This window comes from Diceros bicornis, chromosome X (genome assembly GCF_020826845.1).
Source record: "Diceros bicornis minor isolate mBicDic1 chromosome X, mDicBic1.mat.cur, whole genome shotgun sequence".
Taxonomy (NCBI): Eukaryota; Metazoa; Chordata; class Mammalia; order Perissodactyla; family Rhinocerotidae; genus Diceros; species Diceros bicornis.
The window spans coordinates 137,451,634-137,470,914 of record NC_080781.1 but is presented as its reverse complement, the minus strand read 5'-3'; the positions used below and the strand labels follow the sequence as shown (position 1 = coordinate 137,470,914).

Below are 19,281 nucleotides of genomic sequence, written 5' to 3'. Positions count from 1 at the left end.
GAATATTCAGAAGCTTCATATTACTTGGAAGATAGATCAATAGAAATAATCCATTCTGAGAAACTGAGAGGAAAAAGATTTAAAAAAAAATAAAGAAGAAGAAGAACAGAGCCTCAGTGAGCTGTGGGACAATACAGAAAGGTCCGAGACATGTGTATCCGGGATCCCAGGAGAAAAGAGAGAATGGGGAAGAAAAGCTACTTCAAGAAATAATGACTGACATTTTCAAAATTGGGAGCTAGACGTAATTTACAGATTCAAGAAGTTCTGTGAAGCCCAAGGAGGGTAAATACAAAGAAAAGCCACATGTAGGGGCAGTGTAGTCAAACGACTGAACAAAGTATAAAGAGAAAATCTTGCAGGCAGTCCGAGTTAGACAAAGCACTACATCTAGCAGAACATTGACAAGAATAGTCACTGAATTCTCATCAGAAAGAATGGAAACCAGAAGACAGGGGAAGGGCATTTTAAAGTGCTGAACGACAACAATAAGTGAAAACAACTTTCAACCCAGAACTCTCTGTCTCTAACCAGGGAAAAGATCCTTCAAGAATGAAGGGGAGAGAAGGACCTTTTGAGATTTGTGAAAGCTAAGAGAATTCATCAACAGACCTACGCTAAAAGAAATGCCAAAGCAGGTCTTTCAATCAGAAGAAACATGATAGTAGAGGGAAGCCTTGATCTTTGCGTGGAGACGAAGAACCACAGAAATGGTAAATGTGTGGGTAAATATTCAAGAATACTTATTTGCTCTTAATTTTCTTACAGTACACATGACTATTTTCTAAAATAAAAATTTTAATAGCGTGTTGTAGGTTTTGTAACATCTGTAGGCGTAATACATATGGCGACTACAGCATAAAGGATGGGGTAGATGGGGAATGAATCTGTATGGTGGAAAGGTTCTTACACTTATGTGAAGTGGTACAATATTAACCACAAGTGGACAGTGAAAAGTTAAGGAAATATAATCTCTCGAGCAATCACTACAAACCAATTCAAAGTGATAATTGCCTAAAAAGGCATTAATAAGTTAAAATGGAATTTAAAACGTTTTTGATTATCTCAGGCAGGAAAAGGGGAACACAGGAAGAAAAAGAGATGGACAGACAGTGCTATACTCTGAATGTCTGTGTGCTCCCCCAAATTCACACATTACGTGGTACCCCACAATGTGATGGTATTAGGAGGTGGAGCCTTTGAGGTGATCAGTTCATGGGGGTGGAGCCCTCAGGAATGGGATTAGTGACCATAAAAGAGACCCTGGAGAGCTAGCTCCCTGACCCGCTTCTGCCGTGTGAGGACATGGTGAGAAGATGTCTGTCTATGAACTAGGAAGCAGGCTCTCACCAGACACAGAATCCACCAGTACCTTGACTTTGGACTCCTCGGCCTCCAGAACTGTGAGAAATAAATGTTTGCTGTTTATGAAATACCACCCAGTCTATGGTGTTTTTTTTTTTATAGTAGCCTGAACAGACTAAGACAGATGGTAAAAGGGTAGACCTAAATCCAGCCATAATCCAAAATCACACTCGATGTTAATGGGTTAAATACTCCAATTAAAAGGCAGAGATTGTCAGAATGAAGAAAAGAGCAAGGCTTTTGCTGTCTACAGGAGCTGCAATTGAAAAATAAAGACTCAGATGAGTTGATAGTAAGAGGATGCAAAATGGTATACCATAGAAAGAGCAAGCATAAGGAAGTAGGAACCACTGTATTACTAGTGGACAAAGTAGAGTTCAAGACAAAGGCTATTACCCGAGAATCAAGGGAAGAATGATGTAAGGGTCAATGAATCAGGAACCCCCAGATTTCATAAATGTGTTTCTGTCCACTGACAGAGCTTTAAAATACATGAAATAACATTTGACAGGATAAAGGGAGAAACAGACATTTCCACAACTCTAGCTGGAGATTTTAACACTCCTGCCTCAGCAACTGGTACAACTAGATGAGAAATCAGTAAAAATGTAGACATCTTTACGACATGACCAGCCACAACAGAAAACAAACTATAAAGAAAACTTGCCCAATTTGCCACAACGGGTGCTCCACGTGCAAGGTTACTCTTGCAAGTCCATTGCCTTGTTGGTAGGCTGTTTCATTGGTGGCACGTCCACAAGCCGCGCTTTTTGCTTCCGGACGCTCCAAGCCTTGCGATGACGCCGTGAAGCCTTTACCACTCAGCGCCCTCCCCTCCGGCTCTTCCGAGCCAATCATCTGCCCTGCACATCTGCCCTGCACAGAGCCGCCTAGAACTTTCTGTCCGCTCTGCCTGGCGGGGGCTTCTGGGAGAAGCGGGAAGCTCACGTGGCCTCGGCACAGAGCGCCTGGGAGCCGTGCCCCACAGTCCCTGGCTGTGCGGCTGAGGTGAGGTCTTCAGCCCCTTCTGAGTGGGACCGCGGAACTGTCCACCGAGTCGGCGAAAGTGAGCAGACGGGCAGGGCTTTGCTGGGCCTGGACTCGGGGGTCGCCTGGAGTCCTGGGTCGGGGCCCCTGAGCGCCCGGGCAGGGGGTGGAAGTGGGCGGCTGGGCTCCCGGCTGCGGGTGTGGGGGCTGCGGGAGTGGAAGGCTCCCAGCTGCGGGGGGCAGGGGGGCTCCCTGGTGAGGGGAGAGCTGAGGGGAGGGCTAACTCTGGGGGTGTGAGTGAGGGGGCGCGAGCGGAGGGCGCCCGGCCAAAGGGAGGGCTGAGGGCAGGGTTCCCCGGTGTGGGGGCTGAGGGGAGGCGGGGTGGGGGGGCGCTGTGGTGTGCGGAGGCCGGAGGGTGGGGCTAGTGGCTCAGCGTGTGTGGGGGGCGTGGGAGGGGCGGGCTCCCCGGTGCTGGAGGCCGGAGGGGAGGGCGCCCAGCTGGGGAGAGGGCTCCTGCCTGAGGAGGGGGCAATGGGAGGAGGACTCCCGGGTGCGGGTGGCGGGAGGGGAGCGACCCGCTGTGCGTGTGAGAGGGGGTGGGCAGGGCGGACGCCGCTGGCTGCTCAGGGCAGGAAGGGGGGCTCCGCTCCCTCGCCGCCCCGGGGTGTGGGGAGGTGAGAGGGCGGGCTACCAGCTCTGCATCTGGGGGCCGCGGGAGGGGAGAGCTCCCGGCTGTGGGCGCTAGGGGGAGGACTCCAGAGCGTGGGCAGGCCGGAGGGGCCGCCACCGACCGTCTAAGCCGGTGCGGGCACGCGCGCTGATGGAGGGGCTACCGCGGAGTGCACCTGGCTTCTGGGGTCACGGGGAAGGGTGACTGGCTGCAGGTGTGGAGGCCGGGGGAGGGGATGGCTCCCCGGTGTGGGGAGGCCAGAGAGGAAGGCTAAAGTCCAAGCACGTGGGGGCGCCCTGCTTCCAGGGGCTGGAGCAGAGTGCTCCCAGCTGAGCGGGGTCGCAGTATGGGAGGGCACTCGGCAGGGCGGGGGAGGATGGCACCCGGGTGCGGGGCGGGGGGTGGGCTGGAAGGTAGGGCCGCCGGCTGAGGGTGTGGGGGGTGCGGGAGAGGAGCAGCCTGGCTGCGTGGGGTGCAGATGATGGTTTGGGGGGCGCTGGGGCAGCTGTGATCTGCAGGAGGTGTCACCCTGGCCAGTGGAGTGGGGGAGGGTTCGGGGAGGGGCTCTGGCGCCCTGCACGTGGCATCTGAGAGGTTCCAGGTGGCCTCTGTGGAGGGTGGCCTAGGGGTCGCCGATGTGGCTGGGCAGGGCCTTGGCCTCCACGGAAGCTATAGCTTCTCTCCAAGGCTGCTCTGTACCGTCAGCGGGATACACCATACTTCAGGCCTTAAGAAGGTTTCCATCCATTTAAAAGGATTGCACTTTTACAGAATCAGTTCTCTGATCACATGGGAATTTTATTTGATGTTAATAACGATAACTCATCTCTAAATATTTGGAAACCCATAGATCAAAGAAGAAATCACAAAGGAACTTAGAAAAGATTTCAAAGTGCATAATAAAAAAGTACAACTTCCCCAAAGTAGTGGGAGGCAGCTCAAGAAGCGATCGGAGGAAAACGTGCTGCTCTACATGCTCACCTTAGGAAAGGAGAAGGAGGTGAAATCAGTGCCCTGATGGCCCATTGAAGGAAGCTAGAAAGAGAAGAGCAGAGGGAACCCAAAGTGGCCCACTGAAGAGACGACAGCGCCCAGAGAGGAGGTCAGTGAGAGACAGCGGGGCAGAGGGACAGAGACAGCTCTCCCCAGGCTCCTCTTACCCAGCACAGAACTAGGGATGGAGCCCCGGCAAGAGCGATGCACAAGACAGGGATGACACGAATCACCTGGGTCGTGTTGGGAGGGAACGAGGGCTGTCACTGCAGATCAGACGGACATCCAGAAGAGAGGGAGGGAATATCATGGGAAAATTTGTGCCCCAAATTGGAAAAGGTGACAAATTCCTTGGGGAACCAGGCGACTTCCCTAAAACTGCTGCTAGAAAAATAAAAAATACTACTAGCCCTATATCTTGTGAATAAATGTAATTTATTATCACAAAAGCTTCCTAAAGTCAAACAGAGCAAACAGGGAGAGGAGGTGCTGCAGGCCACGCTGTGAGGGGCACGAGGCTCTGGCTGGGGCTGTGGGGTGGGCTGTGTGGCACAAACACGCCTCTCTCCCCGTTGCACCCACAGGCCGAGGCCCACACTGCGACAGTCTGTGTACTCCCGTCCAGTCGCTTCTCCTCACCCGCAGGACCTCAGCAATGGCAATGGCAATGGCACTGGCGATCCTGCGGGACTGGTGCAAGTGGAGAGGCATGAACGCACAGCGCTCCCTGCTCATCCTGGGCATCCCGGACGACTGTGAGGACCAGGAATTCCAGGAGGCCGTGCGGGCTGCCCTGTGGCCCCTGGGCAGGTACCGAGTGCTGGGCCAGGTCTTCAGAAAGGAGCTGGGGACCAGCGTGGCCCTGGTGGAGTTTGCTGAGTATTTAAATCGAAGTTTGATCCCCCAACAAATACCAGGCAAGGGGGGACCCTGGGATGTGGTCTTCCTGCCCCAGGCCCCTGATTCTGAGTCACAAGATAGACTCAATTTCCCTGCAAAGCCTCAGAGGCAAGCAGTACCTGGCAGGGCAGGTGACGCAGCAGCTGCAGATGTGGCAGGAGCTCCAGGTGAGGAAGGAGCTCCATGTGAGGCAGGATCTGCAGGTGAGACAGGATGTGAAGGTGAGGAGGGAGCTGCAGGTGAGGAGGGGGATGCTGGTGAGGAAGGCTCTGAAGGTGAGGGAGGATGTGAAGGTGAGGGAGGATGTGAAGGTGAGGCAGGATGTGAAGGTGAGGCAGGATGTGAAGGTGAGGAGGGAGCTGCAGGTGAGGAGGGATGTGAAGGTGAGGGAGGATGTAAAGGTGAGGTAGGATGTGAAGGTGAGGAGGGAGCTGCAGGTGAGGAGGGATGTGAAGGTGAGATAGGATGTGAAGGTGAGGAAGGAACCACAGATGAGGTGGGAGCGCCAGGTGAGGAGGGTGCCTCAAGTGAGGCGGGAGCGCCAGGTGATGCGGGAGCCCCAGGTGAGGTGGGAGCCCCAGGTGAGGCGGGAACCCCAGGTGAATTGGGAGCCGCTGGTGAGGAGGGAGCTCCAGGTGAGGCGGGAACTGCAGGTGAGGAAGAAGGTGCAGGTGAGGAGGGCGCTGCAGGTGAGGAGGAAGTTGCTGATGTGGCAAGACCTGCAGGTGAGGAAGAAGCTGCAGGTGATGAGAGAGCTGCAGGTGAGGAAGAAGCCGCAGGTGATGAGAGAGCCGCAGGTGATGAGAGAGCTGCTGGTGAGGAAGAAGCTGAGGGGGAGGCAGGAGCCAAGGGGGAGGCAGATGCCCAGGGGGAGGCAGGAGCTGAAGATGAAGCAGGAGCGTCAGATGAAGAGGGAGCTGCATGTGACACAGGAGTTGCAGGTGTGGCAGGAATTGTGAGTGTGGCAGGAGCTGCAGGTGAGGAGGGAGCTACAGCCGAGGCTGGAGCTGCAGGTGAACAGGGAGCTGCAGGTGAGGAAGAGGCTGCAGATACAGCAGGAGCTGCAGGTGTGTCAAAATCCCGAGGTGAGGCAGAAGCTGAAGATGTGGCAGGAACTCCAGGAGCGGCAGGAGCCGCAGATGAGGAAGAAGGTGCAGGTGAGGAGGGAGCTGCAGGTGAGGAGGAAGTTGCTGATGTGGCAAGAGCTGCAGGTGAGGAGGAAGTTGCTGATGTGGCAAGAGCTGCAGGTGAGGAAGAAGCTGTAGGTGATGAGAGAGCTGCAGGTGAGGAGGGAGCTGCAGGTGAGGAGGGAGCCGAGGGGGAGGCAGGAGCCCTGGGGGAGGCAGGAGCTGAAGATGAAGCAGGAGCATCAGATGAAGAGGGAGCAGCAGGTGACACAGGAGTTGCAGGTGTGGCAGGATCTGTGACAGTGGCAGGAGCTGCAGGTGAGGCAGAGGCTCCAGGTGAGGAAGAGGCTGCAGGTGTGGCAAGAGCCATGGATGAGGCAGGAGGCTGGACCCAGCAATGGCGGGAGACCTTGCAGCCTCTGCTCGACAGCATGGCCTACCAGGAACTGAGACCTTTTTCTGGGTTGGAAGAGCCGTGCTGTGGAGAAGAGTCTTTTGAGAGCTGGCTGGACCATACCAACGACATGCTGTACCTGTGGCGCCACATATCGGAACGGGAGAGGAGGAGGAGGCTGGTGGAGAGCTTGGGTGGCCCGGCACTGGATCTCATGTGCGGCCTCCTGGATGAAAATCCCGACATCCCTGCACAGGACTGCCTGGCCGCGCTGGTGCAAGCGTTTGGTAACAAGGACGCCCGGATGACCGCACGGCTGAAGTTCCTGACTTGTGCCCAGAGGCCCCAGGAGACTCTCTTTGCCTACGTGATGCGCCTGGAGGGCCTGCTGCAGGCGGCCATGGAGAAGGGGGCCATCCAGGCCGCCATCGCAGACCAGCTGCGCGCCAGGCAGGTGCTGATGCGAGCCCACCCCAACGAGACGCTCCAGAACAAGCTGAGGAGGATGCGTCTGGAGAGGAGACCGCCTGGCTTCCTGGGGATGCTGCAGCTCATTCGGGAGACCGAGGCGTGGGAGGCCACCCCAGGTACAAGTGAGCAGTTCCAAGTGGAAGAAGGGGCCCATGTGGACATTGGAGACCTAATCGCCTCCCAGGCTGCCTCGGCCCATGAATACGGTGCTGAGGTCTCCTCAGCCAGTGAAGATGCTGCCTGGGCTGCCTCGGCCCACGAAGGTGCTGCCAGGGCTGTCCCACCCAGTGAAGGTGCTGCCCGGGCTTCCCCGGTCAGTGAAGGTGCTGCCGAGGTCTCCCCAGGCTGGGAAGATGCTGTGCAGGGTGCCCCAGCCAGTGAAGATGCTGCCCAGGGTGCCCCAGCCCGCGAAAGTGCTGCCCGGGCTGCCCCAGCCAACGAGGTCATCACCGAGTGCACCCCTGCCACTGCAGAAGGAGCCAAGGCCTCATCAGGTAACAAAGATACCGCCGAAGCTGCCCTTTCCAAGGAAGACACCATCGAGGCTGTTCCGGCCAATGAAGAGGCCGATGAGGCAGTTCCTGGCACAGTCGACCCTGGAGAGGCTGCTTCTGACAGCCATGATGCTGCCAGGGCAGCCCCTGCCCATGAGGAGACCATCAAGGTCTCCCCTGCCATTCAGGAAGAAGAAAATACTCCCACCCCTGTGGGCCTAGGTCAGGCGGGACCCTCAGAGGCCCCGGGGGGCCCCACCCCAGCCCAGATGGGCAGTGCTTCTGGGGCAGGCCCAGGAGGTCCTGGCAGTAAGCCAGAGGGCGTTGCTCCGGCAGGAGACCAGGAGGTCGGGGAGCCCCCTGAGAAGGGGCTCAAGCCCATCCAGGAGGAGTCGGGAAACAAGGACGGGGCTGGGGAGATGAGCCCCCCCAAGTCCTCCTTGGGCTGATAGGCTCAGAATGCCCAGGGCCCTCTCTCCTCTTGGGCAGCAGAGCCCTGGAGGCAGGGGGAGGCCAGGCCAGGGCAGCCACCTCACCCCACATGTGGAGCAGGGCCATGGGAGGGGCCCCCTCAGCCAAAACCAAGCCCCTGGCCCCCAACAATCCCCAAGTGGCCCTGATCACTGCTATCAGCCCTTCCAAGTGACTGAGATCACCATGTGTGACCCCAGAGGGGAGGGGCGAGGTGTTTCCCCATGGCAGCACCACACCCAGCCCCAGCGCCAGCCCCAGCCCCAGCCCCAGCCCCAAACCCTGCCAACTAGGGAAGCCAGCCTGGGGGCTCCCTTGAGTGGTGGGTTTGGGCTAGGTCAGGGGCACCTGAAGACGTCTGCCACCCGCAATGGCCAGGGAGATGTTAGAGGTCATCTCAAGGTTGCCAGCCACCTGGGCCTCCCAAGAGGGGGACCCCTATTCACCGTCCCCTGGGGCAGGCTGGTCCCTGTTCTGGGAAGCCCACTTGTGTCTCTGTAGGCCCTAAGGTGACCCAGGTGTCAAGTAATCCCCACCCCACCCCACACACACATGTGGTCATTTCTGTGCAGCGCTGTGAGGCGTGCGTGAACACGGGCTGGGTGTCCTGGCCTACTGGGACAGCCCCCTCTCGGCCCCGGCATGTGCTGTGAGCTTCAGTGCCAGCCAAGGCCCTGCGCGCTCTCGTCCAGTGCCGTGAGCTCAACTCTGCTTTCTCGGTGTAGATTCAAGCCAACCGCTGCTTGTTCTTGTGGAGATGTGTGTGTGCTTATCTGAGCAGTTCCCCCACCACCCCACCCCAGAGACCCCCGAGCCCAGGTCCAGGAGATGCCGGGAAGGATGGACAGAGGAGGGCTCTGCCGGCGCTCACCGTGACCTCGGGAAGGAAGAACTGGAGCAGGGACATGGAGGGAGGCTGCGGGAGGCTCCACTGGGACTGTGCTCTGATGTGCCAACCTGTTCTTGTGGTTCAGTTTCCCGGGCTTGGTGGAGTGTCCCCTGCCATGTTTTCCAGCGTCCTGTGACTGTCCTGTGTGGACCATAGGGCAGGGCCCTGCCCCAGCATGTCAGCCAGAGGCGGAGGGTGTGCCCTGGAGTGAGAGGACATCGCCAGCATCCATCATCCTGGCAAGAGGCTGATCGTGGTGCCCCCAGGAAGAGAGACTATGGTGGGAGGGCTGCAGTGTGGGGGGCAGCTGATGCACCTGTTAGGGACCCCAGGATGTGCGGGGCCAGAGACCTGTGGGCTGTAGGGGCTGTTACAAGTTCCTCTCTGTGTTGTCATTCCCTTCTCTTCAATGGTTTCAGTAAATGGTTCTCTTTAATAAATTTCATTGACTGTTTTAGCTGAGTGTCGCCTCTGCTGTGAGCAATTGAGGGAAGGATCTGCTGGGAGTCGTGGTGGGGAGGCCAGAAGAGGATTCCTGCTCAGCACCCATGGGAGACTTCTCCAGGGAGAGGGTAGCATGGGCACTTCGGCAACTAGGACATGATGAGGGCTTTTCTTCTATTTAATAGGTGAATTATAAAGTTTTGTGGTTCTGTTGGTTCTCATCTTGGGATGGTCCTGTCCCATTGGTCTTTTGAAAATGGGTAGGAATGATCTTAGTTTTCTCCTTAACTGTGGGGAAGGCACCACTGGCATCCAGTGCCCAGGATTCAGGACTGCTAAATGTGGAAGATGCATGGAGTGGGGCCATGCAACAAAGAACTGTCATGCCCAAGAGGCCTCTAGTATCCTTCATGAGAAAGCCAGTATTGGACTGATAGGGTTTTTGAAAAAATCTGAAATGTATTTTAATTTGAGGTATCTTGAAATGTGAAAATATCACCATGGAACAACAATGACAACACTTACTGAGCAACTGTAAATCTCTAGACACTTGTGGGGTTTCTGGGAGAATGGGCACAAAGATATCCATGCCACCTCCACCTGCAGACTTGCTCTCAAGCAAAAGAAAAAGACCAGGCTAGTGAGATGCACGATGAAGGAGGACCCACAAGAGCTGGGGGAGGGGGAGGAGGTGGTGCTCTATGAAGGGGTAGTGTTGAGGGATGAGGGGAGTCGAGTTTCATGCTAAGGGCAGGGGGAAGGTGTTGGACCTTTTAGGCGGGCCCGGCGGACTCTGCTCATTCCTTCTGTCCTGGGAAGCTGCCACTCTATGAGGCTGAACCCACCTCCAACAAGAAGACCAGAAAATGCCAGGTGTGCGCTCTCCAAGCTTCCCTCACAACTAGGGTGTGGGCACATGACCTACCCCACCATTCAGATGCACCTGCTGCCAACTGAATCTGGGGCCAGAGCTGGGAAGAAGCAGGGGCCACACAGATTCCACTTGGGTGGGCGGGTGGCAGCAGGGGCCGTGAGCTCTGCTTTCCGAGGAGCTGTGGCAGCCATGGTTCTCACGGCAGCACTTGCGTCCCACACTGTTGTTCCAAACCACGGTGTTTGTGCCCAGTCGTGGGAGGGAGCCACAGGGGTGCCTTCACCAGTCCAGCACAGTGGTGCGATTCAGACCCTTGTCCCTCTCTGCAAAGCCTCCAAGCCTGGCTCTCCAGCCCTTCCCAAATGCCCGAGACACCCGCCATCCTTCACTAATTCCCTTCATGCTTCTGTTGGCCACAGTGAGATGTAATTCGTAAACACTGCTCATGGTACAGGGGCCTCCCAATCACATCTGCCAAAAGAGCACCCACCCCCACAGGAGCAGACAGCTGGGTGCAACTGGTCACAGGTAGAGAGAAGCCTGCGAGAGAGCAGGGAGAGGCCCTGGGATTGGAGGGTCGGGGCAAAGTTTCAGTGTGTGTGTGGCTTATAAGTGTGTGTGAGTGTGTGTGTGTGTGTGTGTGTGTGTGTGTGTGTGTGTGTTTGTGTGTTGGGCAGGATGGCTTCTCAGCCTGCATCACCTTCTCTGACTGGAGCCTGAGACTTCCAGTGGCTTCCCACTTCCCCATGAATTGGAGGAAGAACACATCGGTGGACTCCAGCCAACTGAAGGGGCAGAGCACAGTGGTTGCTGAGGGAGCCCCTGTCCCCAGTTTCCTACCCTATCCCCATTCCCCAAAGCTCTGGTGCTTTACTCATGTCCCAGATGGTTGACAGCATCTTTCACATTTTCCTCTCAGGCTCCCTCTTGCGCCCTCCGTCCAGCTCGCAATCCAAGTCCATGTTAGGCTAGCCCCTTCCTGTAGCCCGGGGCAGCTGGCAGAGTGCCTAGAAGTGGAGAGCCCCTCACCCCACCTGCTGTGCCCTTTTCAGTGAGTGGCGCCAGATCCACAGCTGACACGGCTGAGGAGTGGCAGCTCGGTGAGTGGACAGCCCTCCCTGAAGCCCATTGCAGACACTACCAGTGCCCCTCCTGGCCCTGTGCTCATCCCAGTCCCAGCCTAGCTCCCTTCTGCAGACAGGGAGACTGTATTCCACGAATGGCCACTGGGACTCCGCTATGGAGTGGCCTGTGAAGAACGAGAGAGAGAGAGGCCAGCTGGCTGCTTGGGGGTGGCAACTCAGTGCCTGGGAACTGGCCTTGAGCAGCTCCCTCACAGGGGCTTGGCGTGGGGACCTGAGTCTTGCTCTGCAGACACATTATGGTGGCCACACTGGGCTTTGGGGGACAAGTCCACCAGAGCAGGGCTCCAGAGTCTCTCCTAGCAGCCAGGTCCCCAGGGAGCCAATGACATCTGGGTAAGTGGGGATTCGGGCTCAGGGTGGCCTTGAGGGAGAGCTTGGTGAGCCTGTGCTCCACTGGCCACCTTGCTGGCCCCAGAGCCCCGTCTTTCTGAAGGTTTAGGGCTGGAGGGGCAGCACAATGCTGCTCCCGCGATGGACAGCTTCCATCATTGTTATGTAAGTTGCTGCTCTTTGCATCTGGTGCATTCCAGACGAGCCCAGGATCCTGGTGGGCTCAGGAAGCTTGCCCGGGGTGCTGCATCAGGAACTTGTGCTCCAGCTGGCTGCCAGCGCTGCTGCAGAGGTGATGCTTCCTGGCTCAGCTCTCCAAGCAACCTGGCCTGGGCAGTTTCTCCTCCGTGGTCCTTTTGCCCAGTCCTGCCTGCCAGTGCCCACAGAGACAGGTGCCCATAGGGCTGTGGGGGGCTCAGGGAGCCAAGGGCACATGTGTGCCTCTGAAGCATAAGGTGAATATCCCCAGGTGCACATAGAGGGGTGGCAGGTGGAGTGGAGGAAGCAGGGAGGCATCCTCACATAGGGGGCAGCGCTTGTCAAGTGTACTGTGTCCACTGGGCTAAGCTGCAACGAGTTCTCCCAAAATTCCCTGTCCTTTATGTTTCCAGGTTACGGTTGACCACAGGAGATATTTGTGAGAGATTTGGAAGGGAGAAATGAAGCAGGGCTCATTTGTTTTTTTAATGCCCAGAAGGTTGGTGTAGCACGGCATTGTTGTCCTGCAGTCTTGATTGACTTGCTGCTGTCATGAAATCGCTTCCTTCCACTTCTCCAAGTGCTCGGCCAGGTGTGAGTGCAGCTCCGTGGGGACCGGCGCTCACCTCCTGCAGGTCACCCGCATCATCCAGGTTTGAGGTGGTGGGACACAGATGTGGTTTCCAGTTCATCCTTACCCAGCCCCTCCACTTCTCGGCTGTCTCTGCTTCCCTCGCACCAGCCCTGCTGACTCCAGGACCCAAAGCAGCAGTTCCCCTGACTGCGAGGGGTGTACCCTGTGATACATTGTCTGTAGCCCTCAGGGAGTGAGTTCTGCTTTCCAAGGAACCTACCCAGCAGGCACACCACAGCCTGGCCTGGAGAGCAGAGCTTGTTCCTGGAGTGCCTTCCCTGCACGAGGCCCTCATCCACTGCACCCACAGGGTCTCCCCACCTTGGGCAGTCCGCCCTGGCTGCCCCCAGCCTGAGACTGAGGGCTCCTCCTCACCCCTTGCTGTGCTTTGTCCTCCTGGGGCACACAGCTCTCCTGCCTTGCAGTCCTCATTGACTTTGCTGTTCAGGCCACTTTCTCTTTAATTTTTTCCCAAGTGGGTGAGAAGGTCCGCAATCTAATGCCCTGGGTCACGGTTTAAGGAACAGCTCAGATGTGGGACTGCCCAAGAAGCCTCACCTTGCCCATCAAAGGGGCCAGAGCCAGTGGTGGAAGCACTTCCCATTTGCCCCGTCCAGCCACACTGGGGGATGGGACATCTCCTTCTATGCTCCGTCTTCAGCTCCCTCATGAGGCCCCTGAGAGGCAGTCAGCTGAGGGCTGGCTCCCAGCTGTGACACTTCTCCCAAAGGCCTATTGTGACTTTTAACTGACAGATTACATGTGACTTCATAAGTATGACACCCGGCAGAGAGGAGGGCTCAGTGACAGAAATTCCCTCCCATCTTCTTCCACTCAGAGCAGCTGTCAGCTCAGATGAGCTAGGCCTTCCCAGTGTGGGGAGGCCTTCAAGCTGGAGCCCCTTCCCAGTCCAGAGCCTTCCAGTGGCTGGCTCAGCCTGGGACAGGTGGAGCTGGGGTGCTCTGTGCTCATGCTTCAATCTTAGCTGCCTGCAGAAGACAACAACTTCAGAAAGGAAATTCCTTCAAGGCCTTGGGCTCTTTTTCTCTCCAGTTGTAGAGAGAAATGATGGGCTGGCCTGGCTTCAAACATAGCTTGAAAGAGGCAAACAGCATCAGAACCTGTCACAACCCCAAACCACAAATTAGGAAGGTCTCCAGCCAAATACTGCTCTGTCTAGACAGAGGTAGGGAGCCAGCTGGGCCAGTAATGCCTCCTCAGAACTGGGACAGGAGTCTGGCTGCCCCCAAGTCAAGGGTCACAGTCGGAAAGTCTGTGAAATAGGAAACAAATCTCTAGTTAGATTAATGAAACTTAAGGGCACAGGCCACAGGAGCAGTGGAATGTCACTTTGGAGACCCAGTCAGACAATGCAGAAGCGGGGGACGATGTGGACATGTTGGCAAAATCAAGCACCTTCACAAGTCAACGTAGGTCCTATACATAAAATGGCAACAGTGACAATTACAAAAATAATCAGAGGAGGAAAGGAATAGATGCTAACAGCAGATGAAAAGCACATCGTGAAGGGAATGACATAAAAAATACAGGAGGACTCTAGACCAAAAAGAAAAACCTCCATAGAGGCGAAGAAATTCCATAAAACATGATTTCTCAAAACAAAAGAGAATTTAAAGAGAGATGTAGGGTTCAAAGAAGAGATTATAAGAAAACAGAAGGAAATGAAAGGAAGGTAGCAGAACTCAGAAATGAATGGGAAGAGAGAAATATTACTGAGAGGAAAGCCACACTGACAGCAGTAACAACTTGAGTAAATATGACCAAGGAGACCGCATACAGCCATCCGGGGATGTGGTGGCAAGGCTTGAAGAAGTCACACCACACGAAACGGGAGAGAGTAGAGGACTGGAGAGAAGATAGAAAAGGAGATGCAACATATATAGAATTGGTATTCCTGGAAAAGAGAAGAATAAAGAGAAGAAAATGCTCCTGGGAAAAATCATGTTGGCTTTCGACCTCTCCACCTCAGTTCTCTGTGCCCGAAGACAGCACGCAAGGTTTCCCAACTTCGGAGGAAAAGACAATTTGCTCCAAGAATGTCATGTCCACCCAACTTGTCCTTCAAGTCTAAAAGCAGAAAGTCAAAAACCAGAGGTGGAGGACTGAGGAGGTGGGAAGAAGAGTGTGGGATGATTTCTTCATCTGTTGGAGCAGAGAGTCATTGAACACTGTGTTGGAACATGTAATTAAACATAATATTTCAAATATTTCAGAAAGCTTAGCATTTTTCATAGTTTCATTCCTTAACTTTTGTGGGATCTTTTAGGAACTAATACTTCTTGTAAAGAAACATTTATTACAAGTTCAACAATTCTTTCAGTTTCTTTTTCTTTGTTCACAATCAAATGAAATGACTGTAATACTTTAGATTAACCACAGTGTATATTATACTGACCCCATTTTTACTGAGATATAACACACACACACCATAAAACTCACCTTTTAGTGTACAAGTCAGTGTATTTAGTACATTCACAAAGTTGTACAATCATTATCACTATCTACTCCCAGAGCATTTCCATCACTCCAAAAGGACACCCAGTGCCCATTAGCAGTCACTCCTTGTCCCCCTACCCCCGGCCTCTGGCACCCACTGATCTGTTTCTGTTGCTATGGATTTGCCTCTTCTGGACATTTCATATCAATGGAATTATACAACATGTGGCCTTTTGAGTCTGGCTTCTTTCACTGAGTATACTGGATGATCCCATTTTGGGGAAATAGTTTCATGTCACGTACCCATCCCTGCCTCTGACCATCTTTCTTCGTGCACCTAGGTCTGAGGCAATGTTAATGATGAGGATTTCTGTGTCCTGGGATATGGGGTGAATTTGATCTCATCTCTGGACTTTTCTGGACACTTGACTCATTCTCACATGCATGTATCCTCTCTTCTCTTCTTGCTAGTTGCCTCATGGTGATCTCTCTCTCCAGCTCAGTTATTTATTTGAGAAGTATTTACTGTACCCCTCCTGCATGCAGTTGAGATAATAGGAGTTCCTGATAGACTGGTGAGGGGTGCAGGCTTGTGTTTGAGGAAGAGAGAGGAGTCAAGGATGATGTGGAAGTTTTCAGCCTGGGCAACTGGATGGGCTTACTGATCAACAGGTGTGTCCATCCAGGGGTGGGGGATGTACTCCTCATCTGGGCAGTTCGTGGTTTGTGAGAGGGAAGAGCCCTGGTCGAGGGGGCTGAAAGTCAAACAATGCAAGCACAAGCCATTCCCCCGCAGGCAGCCAGGGATTCTCTCAGTGTGCCCTGCTGGCAACTGCCTCTCCCATCACGCTGGCATCTGTGGCCACAGGCTCCTCGCAGCTTCCTTTCTAGGCCAAGGCAGGTTTCGTGGCTTGCCTGCGAAACCAGCTCTGAGGGCACACATGGTTTATGTGGGGAAAGAAACAGACTCGAATCCCAACAAGTTACTCTTGTGTCAATCTGCCCTTGGCTCGAGGTGTGTGTGTGTGTGTGTGTGTGAGAAAGACAGAGAGTGAGTGGGGAGGGGGAGATTCCCATAGATGGAGCCAGGCACCCTCTATGGGAAACCAATATTTCCCAGAGCCTGGTGGGGCCCTCTCCCAGTGCCCCGCCTCCCCAGCTCTGGAACCGCATTGGGTGATAGAGACCAGGCATGAGGCCAGAAGTATCGTTCCTCTCCCCAGAAGCCTCTCAGTAAGAGATGAGAGAGGGCACTGCAAGCCCCCTCCGCTTCCCAACAACTGCTACAGAAGCTTGGCTTGGCTCGAAACTTCTCAATGTGCGCAGAGGGATGTGAGCACTGTCCCCTTTCTGTCTGTCTCTGTCTCTGTCTCTTCTCCTGCCTCTCTATCTCCATGTCACACACACAAATACGAAGCCGAGAGGCCCCTGAGGAAAGCTGAGACCCCCACTGGGTACAAGGTAACTCTGTGTGGCTTCCAGTCAAAGCCAAGAATGATCTAGCCCTTCCTGTTCTCGGAACTGTGCTGTTTCCTAGACAACGCGTTTTGTGTAATCATGGTCAAGGCAACGTACATTTCTGCTCAGAATCAAGGTCACAGGATAATACCAATTCACCACGGCAACAGCAGACTACTCTTCTGACCTGGGAGATGGGATTTGCAAGGAAAACCACAGGCAGAGAGCTAGTTCCCAGCCTGCTGAGCTAACCTTCCTTGACAGAAGGGCATGGCACTTCTGCGCCGTGAAATAGGCTTTACTCCCGTGGAATCTGGAATCCACATCCCTAAAAGGCAGAGAGTCTCTTGTAAGGTTAACATAAGTAATTTGCCAGACAGAGTCAGCCAGGCAGATGGTGCCACTGGTAAACCAATGTGTCACAACAGGAGCCATTCCACCTGACCTGGCTTCAGGGATTTAGTTTGGTCTGCAAACCCATACAAGTCACCTTGCCCTCTGTAAACAAGCCCCACGCTCCTCTAGCTCAAGCTAAATATTTGATGAACTCTGCCGCCAGCTCACTGTGGGACTAAGGCAGGCACCTGCCCTTCATGGGTCTCAGACGAATGAACTCTGACGAACGAACTCTGACGAACAGTGGTTCTAGAACAAAACCTCGTAGCTTAAGGTTTGATCTTGTTCCTAATTTCTTGGCCCAAGGCCAATTGTCGGGCACACTCTAGCTCACGCCTCTCTTCTCTGGCACCCTGAAATCAGAGAGAGATGGCAGTGTCCCCTCTATTTTGGTAAGCGTGGGCCTGGGGCCATTCTGCAGTCAGTGGGTCTGAGGCCACCTGCTTGGATGAGAGAGACGAGGAGGAGACAGGGAGACCCGCAGGCCTGTGGGCTGAGGTCTTTGTGAAGGGCAACATCACCTAGAATGGTCTTCTCTGGATGCCCCCTGACCCCAAGGATGAGGCCCTGCTCTTGGCCCTGGGAGAAAAGACTGGAAAGACAACAAAGGCAGGAGGGAGGGCTTGGGGACTGGGGTTGAGTGGCACGTGTGAGTTGCATGTCGGGGGGGCTGGTGGGGAGAGGGGGCAGACCTCACACACTCTTATTGTTGTCGTTGATATCAGAGCTCAAGATGGCAATTCCACATCACTTCTGGTGTCTGTCCCAAGGCGACTCCAGGCTTTTGAACTTGGGTGATGGGGTCCCACAGCAGTGGGATTTTTTTAAAAGACCACCAGGACAAAAGGAAAGACGAGGTGTAACATCAGGTCCCAGGTGGCTCCTCCCATACATCATGGCCACTGAAAACGCTCAGGTAACCATATTGGATTAGTGAGCCTTCAAAAACGTATGCCCACGACCCCCCACAAATGTCAGGGTGGGCCTCCTCGTGGTCCTGATTCAAGTTAGGATGTGCAGGTGGGAGGGAAGCCATTTCTCTGGTGCCTAAAGCATGACATATTTCTCAAAATTGCACTACCTGATGATTAAGTGAAACGGAGAGGATGGCAGGGCTCCTATGCTGCAGCACCCAGGAAAGAGGGCTCCTGGGGCCCTGGGTCCTGCCTGAGGCCTGGAAGAACAGGTTCAATTCCCCCTTCCGGGCGAGGGCAGGTGATGGGGTCTCTGTGGGGCCTGTTGGGGTGGAGAAGTAGTGAGATACACAGCTGCCTTCTATTTACGTCCCCAAGTGCCCCAGCCAGAAAGAAGGTGGCCCAGAGGAGCTAGCTGACATATTTTGTCAGAAGAATCAAACAGCCCAGCATGCCAGCACCTCCCACTGGCTGCCGGTGCCCTCAGCTCCTCAGGCTGGGACCCCAGACTCTGAGACTCTCAGACTGAGAGCCCCTCCTGCCACAGGCACCCTCCCAAGGGGGCTCCTGCCTCTCCTTGGTTACTGCTTGCCACCTCATGGGCCACTTTTGTCTCACCCGCTGGCCCGAAAACTTCCCTTGGGGTCCCTCAGAGCTCTGTGCACTCCTCTTCTGCCTGAAGGCGCCATTTCCAGAAGCCCTGCCTTGGTGGCTTCTATTTCAGAGCCCCAAGGCCTGGAGATTGAGAACTGGCCCTCAGTCGGTGAGCACAGCTCCAAGGGCATGGGCTGGGAGGGTGGCCAGTGGTGAAAAGCTCTGTCCTCGATCGGCTGATGGAAACGTGTTCTAACTTACAGAGTCCCGAGACTCAGGCCAGGGAAGCCCAGGAAGGGCTGGAGGCAACCTCCGTGGCCACGTGCTCAGGTGAGTAAAGCCGGCCCACTGGGAAACACTCTCAGCTCCATGGCTTTGGTTACCAACTTTCTGAAACTTATTCCGTTTGGATCTCATGGTTCAAGGAGGTGCCAAAAGCACTTCGTAGCAGATGCCCTGTTGGGCACTTTTCCACACCTCACCTCATTTCATCTTTACAACCACTCCCTTCACTTATTCTGCCAATGGGTGTGAGGCCCAGTCTGCGTCAGGCTGGGTCCTGGGGCACATGGGCATCCCAGGGGACAGACAAGGGGAAGTGGACGTCAATGGAAGATCCCACTCACATGTTAGAAAATAATGAGCTGGGAGAAGTGCTCTGAAGTGAACAAACAGGATAGAGATTAACAGGAGTGGGGCTCAGGGAAGGTGCTCTGAGCCAGTGACCTTGAATCTGAAACCTGAAGGATGAGCAGCAGGGGGCAAGAGAGCGTTCCACAGAAGTGGGACGTGCACGTGACGGAAACTGTTGAAGGAGTTAGGAAACCGAGGTTCATTTTGGTGAATGGTGTGCCCAAGATGGTGCCACCAGGGAGTGGTTCTGCTGTGTTGGACTTTGTGACAGAATCTTGCTCTGCTCAGAGCTCCTGTCCCCTGCATCATTACTTCATGACCCTATTTCTTTCCTGGTGAGATGCCCTTTTCCGTTTCATGATCGCGGGCTCCATGAGGGCAGGCAGGGCACGCATGGGTCCTGAGGCACCCCCAGACATTCATGGGGCACCCACTCTGGCCAG

General features: G+C 54.8%; 1 protein-coding gene and 1 long non-coding RNA gene across 2 annotated transcripts; both read left to right on the top strand.

Annotated features, from left to right (window-relative positions):
* Positions 1-2,376: 2,376 nt before the first annotated feature.
* LOC131400184 (uncharacterized) lies at positions 2,377-4,650 on the top strand. Its single transcript, XR_009217353.1, has 3 exons — positions 2,377-2,431; positions 3,873-4,124; positions 4,600-4,650. It is a non-coding gene; the product is annotated as an uncharacterized LOC131400184 (long non-coding RNA).
* A 32-nt stretch (positions 4,651-4,682) lies between these two features.
* On the top strand, positions 4,683-8,733 carry PNMA6E (PNMA family member 6E). Its single transcript, XM_058535144.1, has 3 exons — positions 4,683-4,894; positions 5,022-5,262; positions 5,541-8,733. The coding sequence occupies exons 1-3, from the start codon at positions 4,683-4,685 to the stop codon at positions 7,848-7,850; spliced, it is 2,763 nt and encodes a 920-aa protein (XP_058391127.1). The 3' UTR covers positions 7,851-8,733.
* Positions 8,734-19,281: the final 10,548 nt, after the last annotated feature.